This window comes from Cavia porcellus, unplaced genomic scaffold (genome assembly GCF_034190915.1).
Source record: "Cavia porcellus strain 051 isolate PalLab524CR breed Dunkin Hartley unplaced genomic scaffold, mCavPor4.1 scaffold_3, whole genome shotgun sequence".
NCBI classification, from domain to species: domain Eukaryota; kingdom Metazoa; phylum Chordata; class Mammalia; order Rodentia; family Caviidae; genus Cavia; species Cavia porcellus.
The window spans coordinates 121,658,088-121,672,136 of record NW_026947486.1 but is presented as its reverse complement, the minus strand read 5'-3'; the positions used below and the strand labels follow the sequence as shown (position 1 = coordinate 121,672,136).

Here is a 14,049-nt window from a genome sequence, read left to right as displayed (position 1 = left end):
TTTAAAAGGAAACAAAAGCTCCAATTCATGCAGTAAGGATTGAAAAGGGTAAAATCACTACAAACCCTGTGGAAATACAGAAGATCATCAATATCTACTTTGAAAACTTCTACTTTCATAGGTTTGATAACACAGAACAAATGGACAGATTCCTAGAAACAAACAAATTACCAAAGCTGGATCAAGAATACGTAAAACTGCTGAATAACCGAATTTCAGTTAGTGACATTGAAAATTTAATTAAAACCTTACCAGCAAAGAAAAGCCCAGGTCCTGATGAATTCACTGTGGATTTCTACAAGAAATTCAAGGAAAACTCAATGCCAACACTCCTCAAATTCTTCAGTGAAATTGAAAAGGAAGCAATTCTCCCTAAGTCATTCCTGTAAGAAAGTATTACTCTACTACCCAAACCAGAGAATGACTCAACCAAAAAGAAAACTTAAGGCCAATTTCCTTAATGAAGATAGATGCACAAATTCTCAATAAAATATTGGCAAGCAATGCAGCAAATCATCAAGAATATCGTACACCACAAACAAATGGGATTCATCCCAGGAATGCAGGGATGGTTCAACATACTGAAATCAATAAATGTAATCTACCATATCAATAGAGCCAAAAATAATCACATGATCATTTCTATAGGTGCAGAAAAAGCTTTTGATAAGGTGTACCATTCATTCATGATAAAAACCCTACAGAAAATCAAAACAGATGGTCTTTACCTCAATCTGATAAAAGCCATCTATGACAAACCAACAGCCAGTATGATATTAAATGCTCAAAAACAGAAAGCTTTCACTCTAAAATCAGGAACACGATAAGGCTGTCCACTATCACCTCTCCTATTCAACATAATGCTGAAAATATTAGCCAGAGCATTAGAAAACAGAAAAAAATAAAAGGAATATGGGTAGAAAAGGAAGAAGTTAAATTATCATTATTTGCTGGTGACATGATACTCTACAAAAAAGACCCCCAAAACTCCATTGAAAGCCTTCTAGGTATAATAACTAAATTCAGTAATATAGCTGGATACAAAGTCAACACTCAAAAATCAATTGCATTCCTCTACACAAACAACAAACTCACTTAGAGAGAAATAAGAGAAGTCACACCCTTCACAATAGCATCTCCCAAAATGATATACTTATGAATCAGTCTAATAAAGGAAGTAAAAGATCTGTGCACTGAAAATTACATTACTCTGAAAAAAGAAATCGAAGAGGAGCTCAGCAAATGGAAAGACATTCCTTGTTCATGGATAGGAAGAACCAACATTGTGAAAATAGCCATTCTCCCTAAATTGTTAAACAGATATAATGGAATTCCAATCAAATATTGTTAGCATACCTCACAGATCTAGAGAAATCATTCCTAAAATTCATCGGAACCAGAAGACACTTAGAATAGCAAAGGCAATTCTGGGCAACAAAGGCAAGGCAGAATGCATCACAATCCCTGACTTGAAGCTATACTACAAAGCTAATGTGATAAAATCAGCATGGTCCTGGAATAAAAACAGACCTGAAGATCAATGGAATAGATTAGAAGATAAAGCCATTACTACAAATACACTCAGCCACCTTTTCTTTGACAAAGGGACCAAACTCCTTTACTGGAAGAAAGATAGTCTCTTTAATAACCAGTGCTGGAATAACTGGCTTTCCATATGCCAAAACCTAAAGTGAGACCCATACCTATCACCTTGATCAATGATCTAAATATTAAAACAGAAACATTAAATCTTCTGGAAGACAAAGTATGTAGAAATCTTGAAAACATAGAGCTAGGCAGAGAATTCATGAACAAAAATCAAACTAAGTGGGAAACATTTCCCAGAACCAACAGCTGGGATCTCAATTACTAAAAAATATTTGCATGTCAAAAGAAAACTCCAACAGAGTGAAAAGAAAACCCACAAATTGAGAAAAAAAGTCTTAGCCAATTCTCCCTCAGACAGAGGACTTCTGTCTAGAACATATAAAGAATTACAAAAAAACCAGACCCCCAAAACACAAAGACCCAATCCAAAAATGTGCATCTGAGATGAATACACAATTCTCAGCTGAAGAAATACAAATGGCAAATAAATACATGAACAAACGTGCAGCATCATTGGTCATTGGAGAAATGCAAACTAAAACAACACTGAGATTCCATCTCACTCCAGAAAGAATGGCCAGGATCAAGAAAACCACCAATAACAAATGCTGTAAAGGCTGTGGGGGAAAAGGAACTCTTCTACACTGTTCGTGGGAGCGTAGACTGATGAAGCCACTGTGGAAATCACTCTGATGTTTCTTCAAAAAGCTGGGATAGGAAGTCCCATTTGACCCAGCTATTCCACTTCTTAGCATATTCTCAGAAGAACTGAAAACATCATCCCACAATGATATTTGTGCACCCACATTTATAGCAGCACAATATATAATTGCTAAATCTCGGAAACAAACCAAATGCCCATCAACTGAGGAATGGATATAAAAGATGTTGTATTTTTATATAGTGGAATACTATTCAGCTGTAAAAGAACACATTGAGTGTTTTATAAATAAATGAATATGACCTGAGACTATTCTCATATGTGAAATAAGTCAAACTCACATGTGTAAACACTATTTTCTCCTTGGTGTAAGAAACTGAAAGAGTAAATAAGATACAAAATCTACAGTAAATATGGTGAAAGAGAAGAAACTATTCAAAGAGGAAAAAATAACTCAAGGAAAAGAAGGAAAGAAGAAAGAGAAAAGAAAAAAGATATAAATATGTGTATATACACTGAATACTAAGATAATTCTACTACTAATTCTATCAGCTTTTGGAACAAAATAGTTAACATTCATAAGATTAGATCAATTTTCCATGCCCATATCTAGTAATTCAAATAACTCTTTTGAAGATAACTATGCAAAATAACAAATTTTGTTATGTTCTTACCACCTTGTTTTGGTTTTTTATTTTTAAATTTTATTTATTTATTTAATTTTTTATTTTAAAGAGATTAAGACAAAAGAGGACATAACAAAGCAGATCAGAACAGAATAATTTAAGCAACACAGTATTTCACCACAAGACAATGTGATATAACAGTAGCTACCATAATGTTTCTGTTTGAAAGAGTTGAGCGTACCTTCACATACAATAGTATCAAACATACCAAAAATAGTATAGAACCATTCAAGTGAATGAAAGTATTATAGGGTATTCAGGACCAAATAACAGAAAATGAATAATGACTACTGTATTATCCCATTGTCCATAAAAAATTGTTTATACTATCACACATGTTAAAATCCAATAAGACAACATGATAGAACCAATGGAGACAAAAGAACAAGGGCATGGTAGGACTTCAAAGCAAGATGATCTTAAATCAACTATGGTGATTATAATGTCTTGTTTTCTTCAAAATAACTGCTCATACCATCACAGACAATAAAATCAAACAACCCAAAAGAAAACCATTCCAACTAATGAATGAAAACATTATAAGGCTTTAAAGCAATGTAATAGGGAATCATGATTACCATAAACTCTTATGTACTCTTACCATTTCTTACACTAGGGAGTCTATATGGTATTTATACGTGTGAGTTTCATTTATTTCACTTATGAGTATGGTCTCAAGTTGCGTCCATTTATTTATAAATATCTCAATGTAGTCATTCTTTATAGCTGAGTAGTACTCCCTTGTATAAAAATACAACTTTTTTTATCCATTCCTCGGTTGATGGACACTTAGGTTGTTTCCAAGATCTGGCTATTACAAATTGTGCTGCTATAAACATGGGTGCACATATATCACTGTGGTATGATGCTTTCAGTTCTTCTGGGAATATGCCTAGATGTGGAATAACTGGGTCAAAAGGGACTTCCAATCTCAGCTTTTTGAGAAATCTCCAGAATGATCTCCACAGTGGTTGCACCGGTCTGCACTCCCACCAACCGTGCAGGAGAGTTCCTTTCCCCCCACAGCCTCTCAAGCATTGTTGTTGGTAGTTTTCTTGATCCTGGCCATTCTTTCTGTAGTGAGATGGAATCTCAGTGTTGTTTTAATTTGCATTTCTCTAATGACTAATGATGATGAGCAGTTTTTCATGTACTTATTTGCCATTTGTATTTCTTCATTTGAGAACTGTACCACCTTGTTTTGACAGCCTACATTATTATTGTTTTGGGTACTTTGCTATCATGTATTTGTCTGTTTTGTTTCTTGTTTTTCTTATACTTCGTTTTGTTTTGTTTTTCCCTCTTACACAGAAAGGATAGATGTACATAGATAGGCTTATACATGCCTAGAACTTTCCTAAAGTGTTTACAGGAGTTGATTTTATTATGTGTGATGGTATGCACAACTACATTGAAGAAAATGAGACATCATGGTAGCCATTACTGAGTTCATGTCATCTTGTTTTTAAGTCCATAATGCTTTTATTCTTTTTTTTCATTGTTTTTAGTCTGTTTTCTATTATTTGATTTCAATATGTGCGAAAGTATGGACAGCTGTTTTGAAGAGAACAAAATGTATTATGGTAACCGTATTGATTTCTTATTGCCTGGTTTTGGAGGCCTGTCGTGCTTTCATTCTTTTGTTTTGATTGGTTTTATACTGCTTTATTTTGTATTACTCTTTTGTATGTGAATGTATGGACAACTTTTTCGAAGAAAACAAGAGACACTATGGTAGCCACTGTTGATTTCTTATTGTCTTGTTTTGAAATCCTGTGTTACTTGCATTGATTTGCTCTTATCTTCTTTGTTATGTTTTGTTTCATTTTCTTTTAAAAAAATAAAAAAGAAGACACAGAGAAAAGGGGAAGAGAGAGAAAGTGCTTTAAGGCTTTAGGAGTAAAAGAACCCTTCTACATTGTTGGTGGAAATGTAAACTACTGCAACCACCATGGGAATATATATTGAGATTCCTCAAAAAACTAAAAATAGAAATACTATTTGACCAGCTATACTTCTCTTGGTCTATTCCCCACCCAAATTTAAAACATCATACTATAGTGATACATACATGCTCTCATGTTTATAGCAATGTAATTCAAAATAAACTAAGCTCTGGAAATAGCCTGGATGATTGTCATCAGACGAGTGAATAAAGAAAATATGTTATATATACACAATGGAATATTGTTTGACCATAAAGAAGAATAAAGTCACGTCATTTGCAGGAAAATGGATAGAATTTGAGAGCATTCATACTAAGAGATATAAACCAGACACAGATTTCTCTTATATTAGAAAACTAAACTATAAATGAATAAATAAATAAAAGAGAGATTATAAGAAGCTAATAGATTTACTCTTGGAGATGAGGAAAGGGATTAGGGAAAGTGGAAAGAAAGGCAGGAGGGTGAAGAGATTATAAATGATAAAGATATGTCATATATATGAGCAGTTACCCAAAATGAACATCACTATTCTGTATTACAAGCATGCACTAATTTTAATAGTTTGAATATTAGACCAAATGTTAGAAAACTTTTCCTTTCAAAGACAAGATAAAAAATATTCTCAATTTCTCAGAGCATATCTCATATTGATCTTACATTTTTCTTTGTTTTTGTTTACAACCCTTTAAAATGTAGAATCCATTTGTATTTTTGTTGTTTTTTTGTTTTTGTTTTTGTTTGTTTGTTTTGGTTCTAGGGATCGAACTTACAACCTAGAGCTCGCCAAGCAGGCGCTATGTCGCTGATCTAAATCCCCGGCCCTAGAATCCATTTTTAATTTGCGCCATTGTTTACTAGCTCTTGTCTTAGATAATACCTATAGATAGGAAGTTAAGTAACAAAGACCATGAGAAAAAGAAATGCAATCCAAATTTCATCAGGAGCTTTTTTATACTCTCTTCCACAAAATTTCATTAAGTTTAATGTGAATCCTCAATTTTATTGTCTATTATTTCCGAATGATCCCAGATCATCAATGAATTCTATTAAGTCTCTATGACTTGTGTGTATGTGGATTGATCTCATTCCACATCAACATGAAATCCTATCCCTTCATCAGTGTACACATACAAAAGCATGCACACATACATGCACATAAGTCCACTCAAAATGAGCATTTTGTGAGTTTAGTTACCGAGAGAAAAGTCAGCATCTCCCAAGAATGACAATGCTGGGAGTTGGGGGGCCAACCAAGAAATCCGCTAGCCAGCCTTCCTGGTAAGCTGCGCAAGCCACATGTGTGCCAGGGAGCAAAAAGTCAGCATCTCCCGGGAATGGGCCATGCTGAAATGTGGGGGACCAACCAAGAAATCAACCAGCCAGCCTTCCTGGTAAGCAGCACAAGCTGCTCATGCGCCAAGAAGAGTAAAGTTAGCATCTCCCAAGAACCGACCATGCTGGGACTTGGGTGCCCAACCAAGAAATCAACTAGCCAGCCTTCCTAGTAAACTGTGCAAACTGTGCATGTTCCAGGGAAAGGAAAGACAACACCTCCCATGAGCCTACCGACACATGGGCTGAGAATCAAGCACCGTCCATAACTATCACCACCCCACCCGGTTACTAACCAGCTGGTTCTGAGAACAGCCTGAGTTGATAGCAACTGAGGTACATAAAGCAACTAAATGTTTGTGTTGTTTGGTTGATTATGTAGGCCTGGGACCATCTCTGGAGGATGACAGTATGCAATATAGCAGTTAGGGGGAATTTCCTTCTATCCTGTCTTTGAAGTCCAATATTGTTTTGACTGTTTTGCTTTGTTCTGATTGTTTTGCTTTATTCAGTATTCTGTTTTGATTAGTTTTATAGTGTTTTGCTTTTGCTTTGATTTTGCTTTACCTGATGAAATGGACAAGTATCGTGAAGATAAAAAGATATACTATGGTAGCTATTATTGTTTTCCTAGTATCCTGCTTTGAAGTTCCATACCAGTTTTGCTGCATTGTTCTGATTGGTTTTGCTCTGTCTTGTTTTGTTGGATTTTACTATCTTTAAAATAAAAAAAATTAAAAATAAAAAAATTTAGTTACCTTACTGCATCTTCATGGAGCCATTAAGTAGGTTCACTTCAACAACTACACATATTTTCTACAGCTACATGGCTTTGTAATTTATTAAAATCTTATTTGTTGGTTCTTGATATTAGGCTGAATTAATTCCTTTCAAGATACTCTGCTATTTGTAATTTCTCCTTTGTCCAATCTTCTATAGTTGAATTAATTAAATCTATCCTTTACATGGTTATATCTGTAGTACTATTTTTATGACCTCATGAAAGTTGCTTCATTATTGTTACTCTCTTTTCTTATTGTCTAGTCTTCTAGGATGTGGTGCCACAGATTGTCCCATCTGCAAAGCCAGATCCGGCATTTGCTGAAGGGAGGAGTCATATGTGAAACCTTTCAACAACCCAGCTTCAAAAGCTTATTTTCATTAACCATCCATTGGCATCATACATCCTCCAAATCCCTGAATTGTGCTTGGCAGCAACATGAAGATCACTTTGGTAAGAGATGTGTAGGGACAGACACATTTTTAAATTGTGGTTTTAAAAACCCAAAAAATGTATTACATTCAACATGTAAATGTACAATTCAGTACTGTTAATTTTACTGTTCATTTTATTGTGTGTTTTATTGTTCAGTAACACATACTTTTTTGTGGTCTGAGAATGTTTCCTGTAGAGTTCAGAGAATTTATAATTATTTTCAAATTAATACTGAAAGTTTCAAGAAAGACAAAAATAACACAAGGCAACAGTGAAATTCCAACCCAACTAAGGGTATGGAACTCTACCTTGTTCCAGTCAGACTTCATCTCCCTGTATCACTTAACACAAAGGGAAAGAAAAAAGAATTCCTCGGTATACAGGGAAGAGAGTTTCAAATGCACACACTAGACATTTTACCACCACAGACATTATTAGGGGTAGGAGGAGCTATACTCCTGCATGTGAGATTCCCAGATCTTCTGCAACAATTCACACAGACCAGATGTCTTAAAATAACAGGGATTTCATCTCTTACAGTTCTGAAGGGTAGAAATGTGAAATCAAGGTGCTGACAGGACCACACCCCTTTAAGACTCTTGACAGTGATGGTAAACCTATGGCATGTGTGCTGCAGTGGGTTGTTTGTATCATTGAAAGTTCTAAAATATTCACCATCACTGCTCAGGACAAAATCTTTTTCTTCTCATTTCTCTTGGTTTCCAGCAGTTCTTGGCTTAGCTTTGCTATGGTAGAATCCATCCCTTCAATCTCTTCCTTCTTCACACTGTCTCCCTAGTGTCTTCAAATTTCTCTACTTATACAGATACCATTCATTGGATTTAGAACCTACCCTAATATACTGTTGTTTCATTTTAACTTGATTACATCTATAATAATCCTTCAGATATTTCTTGATATACAATAATAGGGGTTACATCTCAATAAACACATTGTAAGCTGAAAATATAAGTGAAAATGCACTTAATGTACCTAATTGGCCATTCATTATAGCTTAACCAACTAGTACACTGTAGTACATGAGTATTCACAATTTTGGCTGGCCTGGGTCACACTGGGTGAAGAAGAGGAATTATCTTGAGATTATATATATATATATATATATAAAATCAGGTTATATATAAATTAAACTTCATCTTTTATATTTTATTATAACATTTCTGGTATTAGCATAAGCTCATATAATGTCTGATATATCTGGGTTTTTATTCCACTGACTGTGGCAAGTGCAAGAGATGATGTAATGTCACACACCACCCCCTTTTCCACACAGCCTTCCACTGTCCAGACAGTCTGCTCAAGCACCCTATTACTGAGTCATGAAAAATATTACTAAAAATCACATAATAACATTAAAAGTTTATGATCTTGTGAGTCCCCTATAACTAGCTGTCCAGAGTAACAAGGGGCCTGGATTGCTGGTTAGACATACCTGCTAGCCTATTAGCTAACAGGAATCTGTGACTCATTGCTGCTACCCAACATGGTGAGAGACTACTCTATCCCATATTGCTAACCCAGGAAAAGATCAAATTCACAATTCAAAAGACAGTTTCTACTGAGCACATATAGCTTTTGCACCATTGTTATGGCTTGTATTACAGACATTGTCCCAAAGCCTCATGCACTCATTAGTAGGTGGGGCTTTTTGGAGGTGCCTGGATCTAGGGTATATGAATTTGAGTTAAGGGTGTATGTTCACTAATTGGCTTATCATAGTTCTGAGTGTGGGCAATGGGAAGCCACACCCTGAATATGGGTGACACCACACAAAAGATTTGTACCCTGCGTGTGATAGAAAGGAAAGGGAGGGGCTGGGGATTTAGCTCAGCGGCATAAGCACCTGCCTTGTAAACAGGCAGTCGTGAGTTCGATCCCCGGTACCGATAAAAAGGAAAAAGACAAAAAAAAAAAAGAAAGGAAAGGGAGACCTGCTGATGCTACTTGCTGCCTCTTGCCTGCTCTCCTATGTACTGTTTATTCTCTGCCATGCCTCTTTGCCAGGTTGCTCTGCCTTGGAGCCAGCCGACTATGGATAGAAATCTCTGCAAACTGAGCCAAAATAAAAACTTTCCTAATTTAACTTGTGGGTGTCAGATATTTTGTCCCAGCAATTGTCGGTGTCACTCCCGGCCGGCAGGAAGGACACACAACAAAGTCTGGCAGTGGACAACCTTTTCTTTTATTTTCCTTCTCCGTACAGCCTGCCCCGGGAATCCTCCCGGCCGAAGCCTCTGTTGGTCCGCTCCCCGCGGCTCCTTGCGTGCTTCTCCCTACAGTCTGTCCCGAAGCCTCTACCGGTCCGCTCTCCGCGGCTCCTTGCGTGCTTCTTCTGTTTCTTCTTTTGCTTCTTCTTCTTTTCTTGGCGGGAGAGGCACTCACTTTTATAGGGTTCAGTTGTTGCTAGGCAGACTATCTTACAGGGCGGGTTGTGAAGCAGGAGATCTTACAGGGCGGGTTGTTTACCAAGCAGGAAGCAGGAGATCTTACAGGGCGGGTTGTTTACCAAGCAGGAAGCAGGAGATAAGCGCCATCTTAGCACACTCGATGGGAGGGGTAATCTAGCTCAGGCTTTGCTCTTTCCTACAGGCCTCACGTCCGCCAAGTAAGGCGACCGGGCTCGGGGCTGCGGCTCCCAACATCTCCCCCTTTTTTATTTTTTATGAATGTGCGCATCGTAGCCCTTCCTGGACTGGGTGCAGAGGCTTATGCCCTATGCGTAGGCCCACCGTAGGTCCTTGGCTTAGACCCTGGTCGGCCGTGCCATGGTCTGCCAAGGCCCTGAGGCCCTCGTCCTTTTTCTAGGGCCAGGCACAAACTGGACGGAACCTGGATGCACACAAGCTTGCACTCATTTCCTCTCCGTAAAGAAATCCCCTCGGAGAGAAATTTAGACCTGGGCAGCATCTAACAGTCCAGCGGCTTATGTGAAGGATGGGGTAGGGCCTGGCTTAGGTTGAGTCGCACCGGGGGAGTACGCTCTTACCCGTCATTGACTCTCCTACCCAGCTATGTCATAATTTTTTAGAGGAGGAGTGTGGGAAGCTCACCGCCCCTAGACTCGGTCGTAGGCTAGGCGAGTGAGCCATGCATATGCCTGAGGATCTTTTTGTCCATTTTGGGCTACCGCTATTTCTATTCATCTTGTTGGTTGGTCTGTGATGGATCTCCGGTAGGGCAGGTCTGATCTTCAGTCGAGGGCTTTGTTGCCCGTGTCAGTCTCTCCGGTACCCACAGTGGTTCTCGTCCCGGTTCCTGTGGGAAAACACAAACCGCACCTCGGTTCCAGCTGATTACCGGATCCGGGCCCATCCATTGTCCTGTTAGGACATCTTTCCATTTAACCCACCCTTTATGGTTGGGGGAAGGGTTGCAGTGCTCCATAGCTGGGGAGCAATTATCATTATTTAAATTTAAAAAATTGTGTGTGAATAGTGCCATGGATAATCGTGCCTTTGGAGGCAGGCCTTGGCTTACTCCCCCTCTTTGTTTATATAAAACTTCTTTGAGGCTTTTGTGAGCTCTCTCAATAATTCCTTGACCTTGAGGATTGTATGGGATACCATGCTTTAATTGTCTGCCATTGATCTTACGCAAAAGCATGGGCCTCTTGTCAAGAGTCATGTGGAGTACTGGAACCTCTTATGGAGGCTGGGGAGCAGCAGGAGCTGTGCTATCCTGTCCTCGGCCACAAATACGATTTCCTTGAGCATCATAGACTGATCTGCAATCCTCTGCCTTATGTGGGCCCTTTCTGCATCTCCCGCAGACGCCATACGATCCCTCGTTTTTGGGGCGAGGCCTGGCGCTTGTGTTATTCGGGCAGTCGCGTTTGATATGCCCTGGGTCCCCACAGCTGAAGCACCCCTTGGCTTTATGTTCCTCTCTAGGCCCGCGAGGTCCCCTTTGTTGCACTGCCGCAGCCAGAAGAGCTGCAACTCCCGAATTAGAAAGCGGCCCCCCTATTTCTCTGCATATTCTGATCCAGGCGTTAAGATCCTTATTCTTATGTGGGGCTATTGCTGCCTTACATTCCTTTATGCATTGTTCGAAAATCAACTGCCTAACCAGCGGTTGAGCCACTTCCCTATCGGAAAAGATCTTATCGGCGGCATCTTGCATCCGAGCCACAAAATCAACGAATGGCTCTGTTGTGCCCTGGACTATTTTAGAAAGGCACAAGGATGCCGTTCCGGCACCACTCACCTGCTTCCAGGCGCGAAGCCCAATGGTATTGATCTGCTCATAAACTGCACCAGGGAACTGAGTCTGATTATCAGCGTGTTGGCCTTCCCCCATAAGCATGTCTCTATTCCACCCCCGGTTCCCTCGGTTAGCGTTTCTTTCCGCCTGTTCGGCAGCGAACTCGGCGTACCAGGCTCGCCAATCCAGGTAACTACCCGAGGGCAGACACGCCTTTGCCAGCTGAGTCCAGTCCGCGGGGGTGAGGGGCCCAGAAGACAGGTTCTCCAGCATGGCAATGGTGTAAGGCGCAGTCGGCCCAAAGGTTGTAACTGCATTTTTAAGTTCTCTAATCTGCTTTATTTCAAAGGGTTCCCACACATTACGTCCCTGACCCATGGCCATCTGTACAGGATATATCCCATAGGGGCCGCTATCTATCCCTGGGAATGGGTGGTCTTCATTAGACACACGACCCCCATGCCACAGCTGTCTGTGGAAATAACGTCCCGCCGGTGGCGGAGCATCGTAAGATGGCGGCCGTGGCTGAACAGAAAATGGCGGCCTGTGCGTTATTTCCTGTACTGACGGAAGAGGGGGGAGTTCCCATGCGGCGGCCTCGCGGCGAGGGACCGCTTCCGGGAACGAGTTCCAGGGCGGAGCAGAAGGTTCTGTCTCCCTCCCCTGCCAGGGGGCGCTCAGAAGCGCTCTGCTTTTTCGTAAGCCTAGCTGAGCGGAGCGCAATTCGCGGTGCAACGCAGCGAAAGAGCCTTGCGTCTCCCCATCAAGCGACTTAGGCCCCTGACAGCTGGTCTCTTTGGCCTCCTCACCATTCAACCTTCCCTCGTCCTCGGAGTCAGACGACTCCGAGGCTTGAGCCCCGTCCTCCTCCTTAGCATCTTTGTTCCCCTTGACGGACCCCTCTCGGGAGCTCCCTGACTGGGCCTGCTCAAATACCCTGCGTACTTTTGTAAGCTCTTGAGAGCTTTCCCCGCAACCACCCTCACTCTTAGTGCCGCTACCTAGCATGTTTCCCATTTTTTAATATGTTACTCACCGCGTGAGGCCCAAGGAATCCGCCACTTACGCGTGAGCCTGAGAGGAGTCTACAAACCCTGTAGGTGCGCGCCACCCAGGGCCCAGGTTTATCCTCTACTCACCTGTCTTGCAGCTCTGCGTTGGAGCGTTGTCCACTGCCACGTCTCGGGGGTGATCAGCTCCCCGTACGGGCCACCAGCTGTCGGTGTCACTCCCAGCCGGCAGGAAGGACACACAACAAAGTCTGGCAGTGGACAACCTTTTCTTTTATTTTCCTTCTCCGTACAGCCTGCCCCGGGAATCCTCCCGGCCGAAGCCTCTGTTGGTCCGCTCCCCGCGGCTCCTTGCGTGCTTCTCCCTACAGTCTGTCCCGAAGCCTCTACCGGTCCGCTCTCCGCGGCTCCTTGCGTGCTTCTTCTGTTTCTTCTTTTGCTTCTTCTTCTTTTCTTGGCGGGAGAGGCACTCACTTTTATAGGGTTCAGTTGTTGCTAGGCAGACTATCTTACAGGGCGGGTTGTGAAGCAGGAGATCTTACAGGGCGGGTTGTTTACCAAGCAGGAAGCAGGAGATCTTACAGGGCGGGTTGTTTACCAAGCAGGAAGCAGGAGATAAGCGCCATCTTAGCACACTCGATGGGAGGGGTAATCTAGCTCAGGCTTTGCTCTTTCCTACAGGCCTCACGTCCGCCAAGTAAGGCGACCGGGCTCGGGGCTGCGGCTCCCAACAAGCAATGAAAAAGTAGCTAAGTCAACCTTCATATAGTAAAAAATCATAAGTCAACCCATTATAAGTCAGTGACTATCTGTATTTCCAAATAAGATAATGTTTGCAGGTATCAGGGGTTAGAATTTCTACTTTTTTGGGGGGCACCCTAGAAGAAAAACAAAAAAATAGTAGTAAAATCCACACTCCCAAAGAGGGGCTTACTCTTAAGATTAAAATTTAATATGAAGACAATAGAATACTTTCCTCCCCTGAAGATTGCCACAAAGTAATAAACCTCCAATTAAAATAACTGGATTAAAACTAAGATTGCTGCAAGAGACAGATTATCTCTGAGCTGCAGCACAAAGGGAAGGGCCAATCCAAAACCAGCAGAGGAAAACAAGATTACTAGAGGAACTTAATATCTGGCATCCACAGAGATAACAAACACCAAATACAGACCCCATCCTTCCCTGTATTAATGTAAATATTCATTCTAAAGTACAATTTACCTCAGTATCTCTATATATATGGCTTCCAGCAATAGAAAATTTACAAAGTATGCTAAGACAAGAAATAACATAGTATAATTGGAAGACATAAGGCAATATCACAATCAGATTACATATGACACAGGCAAAATTATCAGTC

At 40.6% G+C, this 14,049-nt stretch overlaps 1 protein-coding gene across 4 annotated transcripts in view; it reads left to right on the top strand.

The window, feature by feature from the left end:
• Tmlhe (trimethyllysine hydroxylase, epsilon) overlaps positions 1–14,049 on the top strand; it is a 122,461-nt gene that overhangs the window by 53,526 nt on the left and 54,886 nt on the right. For all 4 annotated transcript variants that reach the window (XM_063246641.1, XM_063246642.1, XM_063246640.1 and 1 more), the window contains one exon: positions 7,281–7,470. In XM_063246641.1, coding sequence (XP_063102711.1) covers positions 7,290–7,470 — 181 coding nt within the window. In that variant the 5' untranslated portion in view covers positions 7,281–7,289. The remainder of the gene's footprint in view (positions 1–7,280; positions 7,471–14,049) is intronic.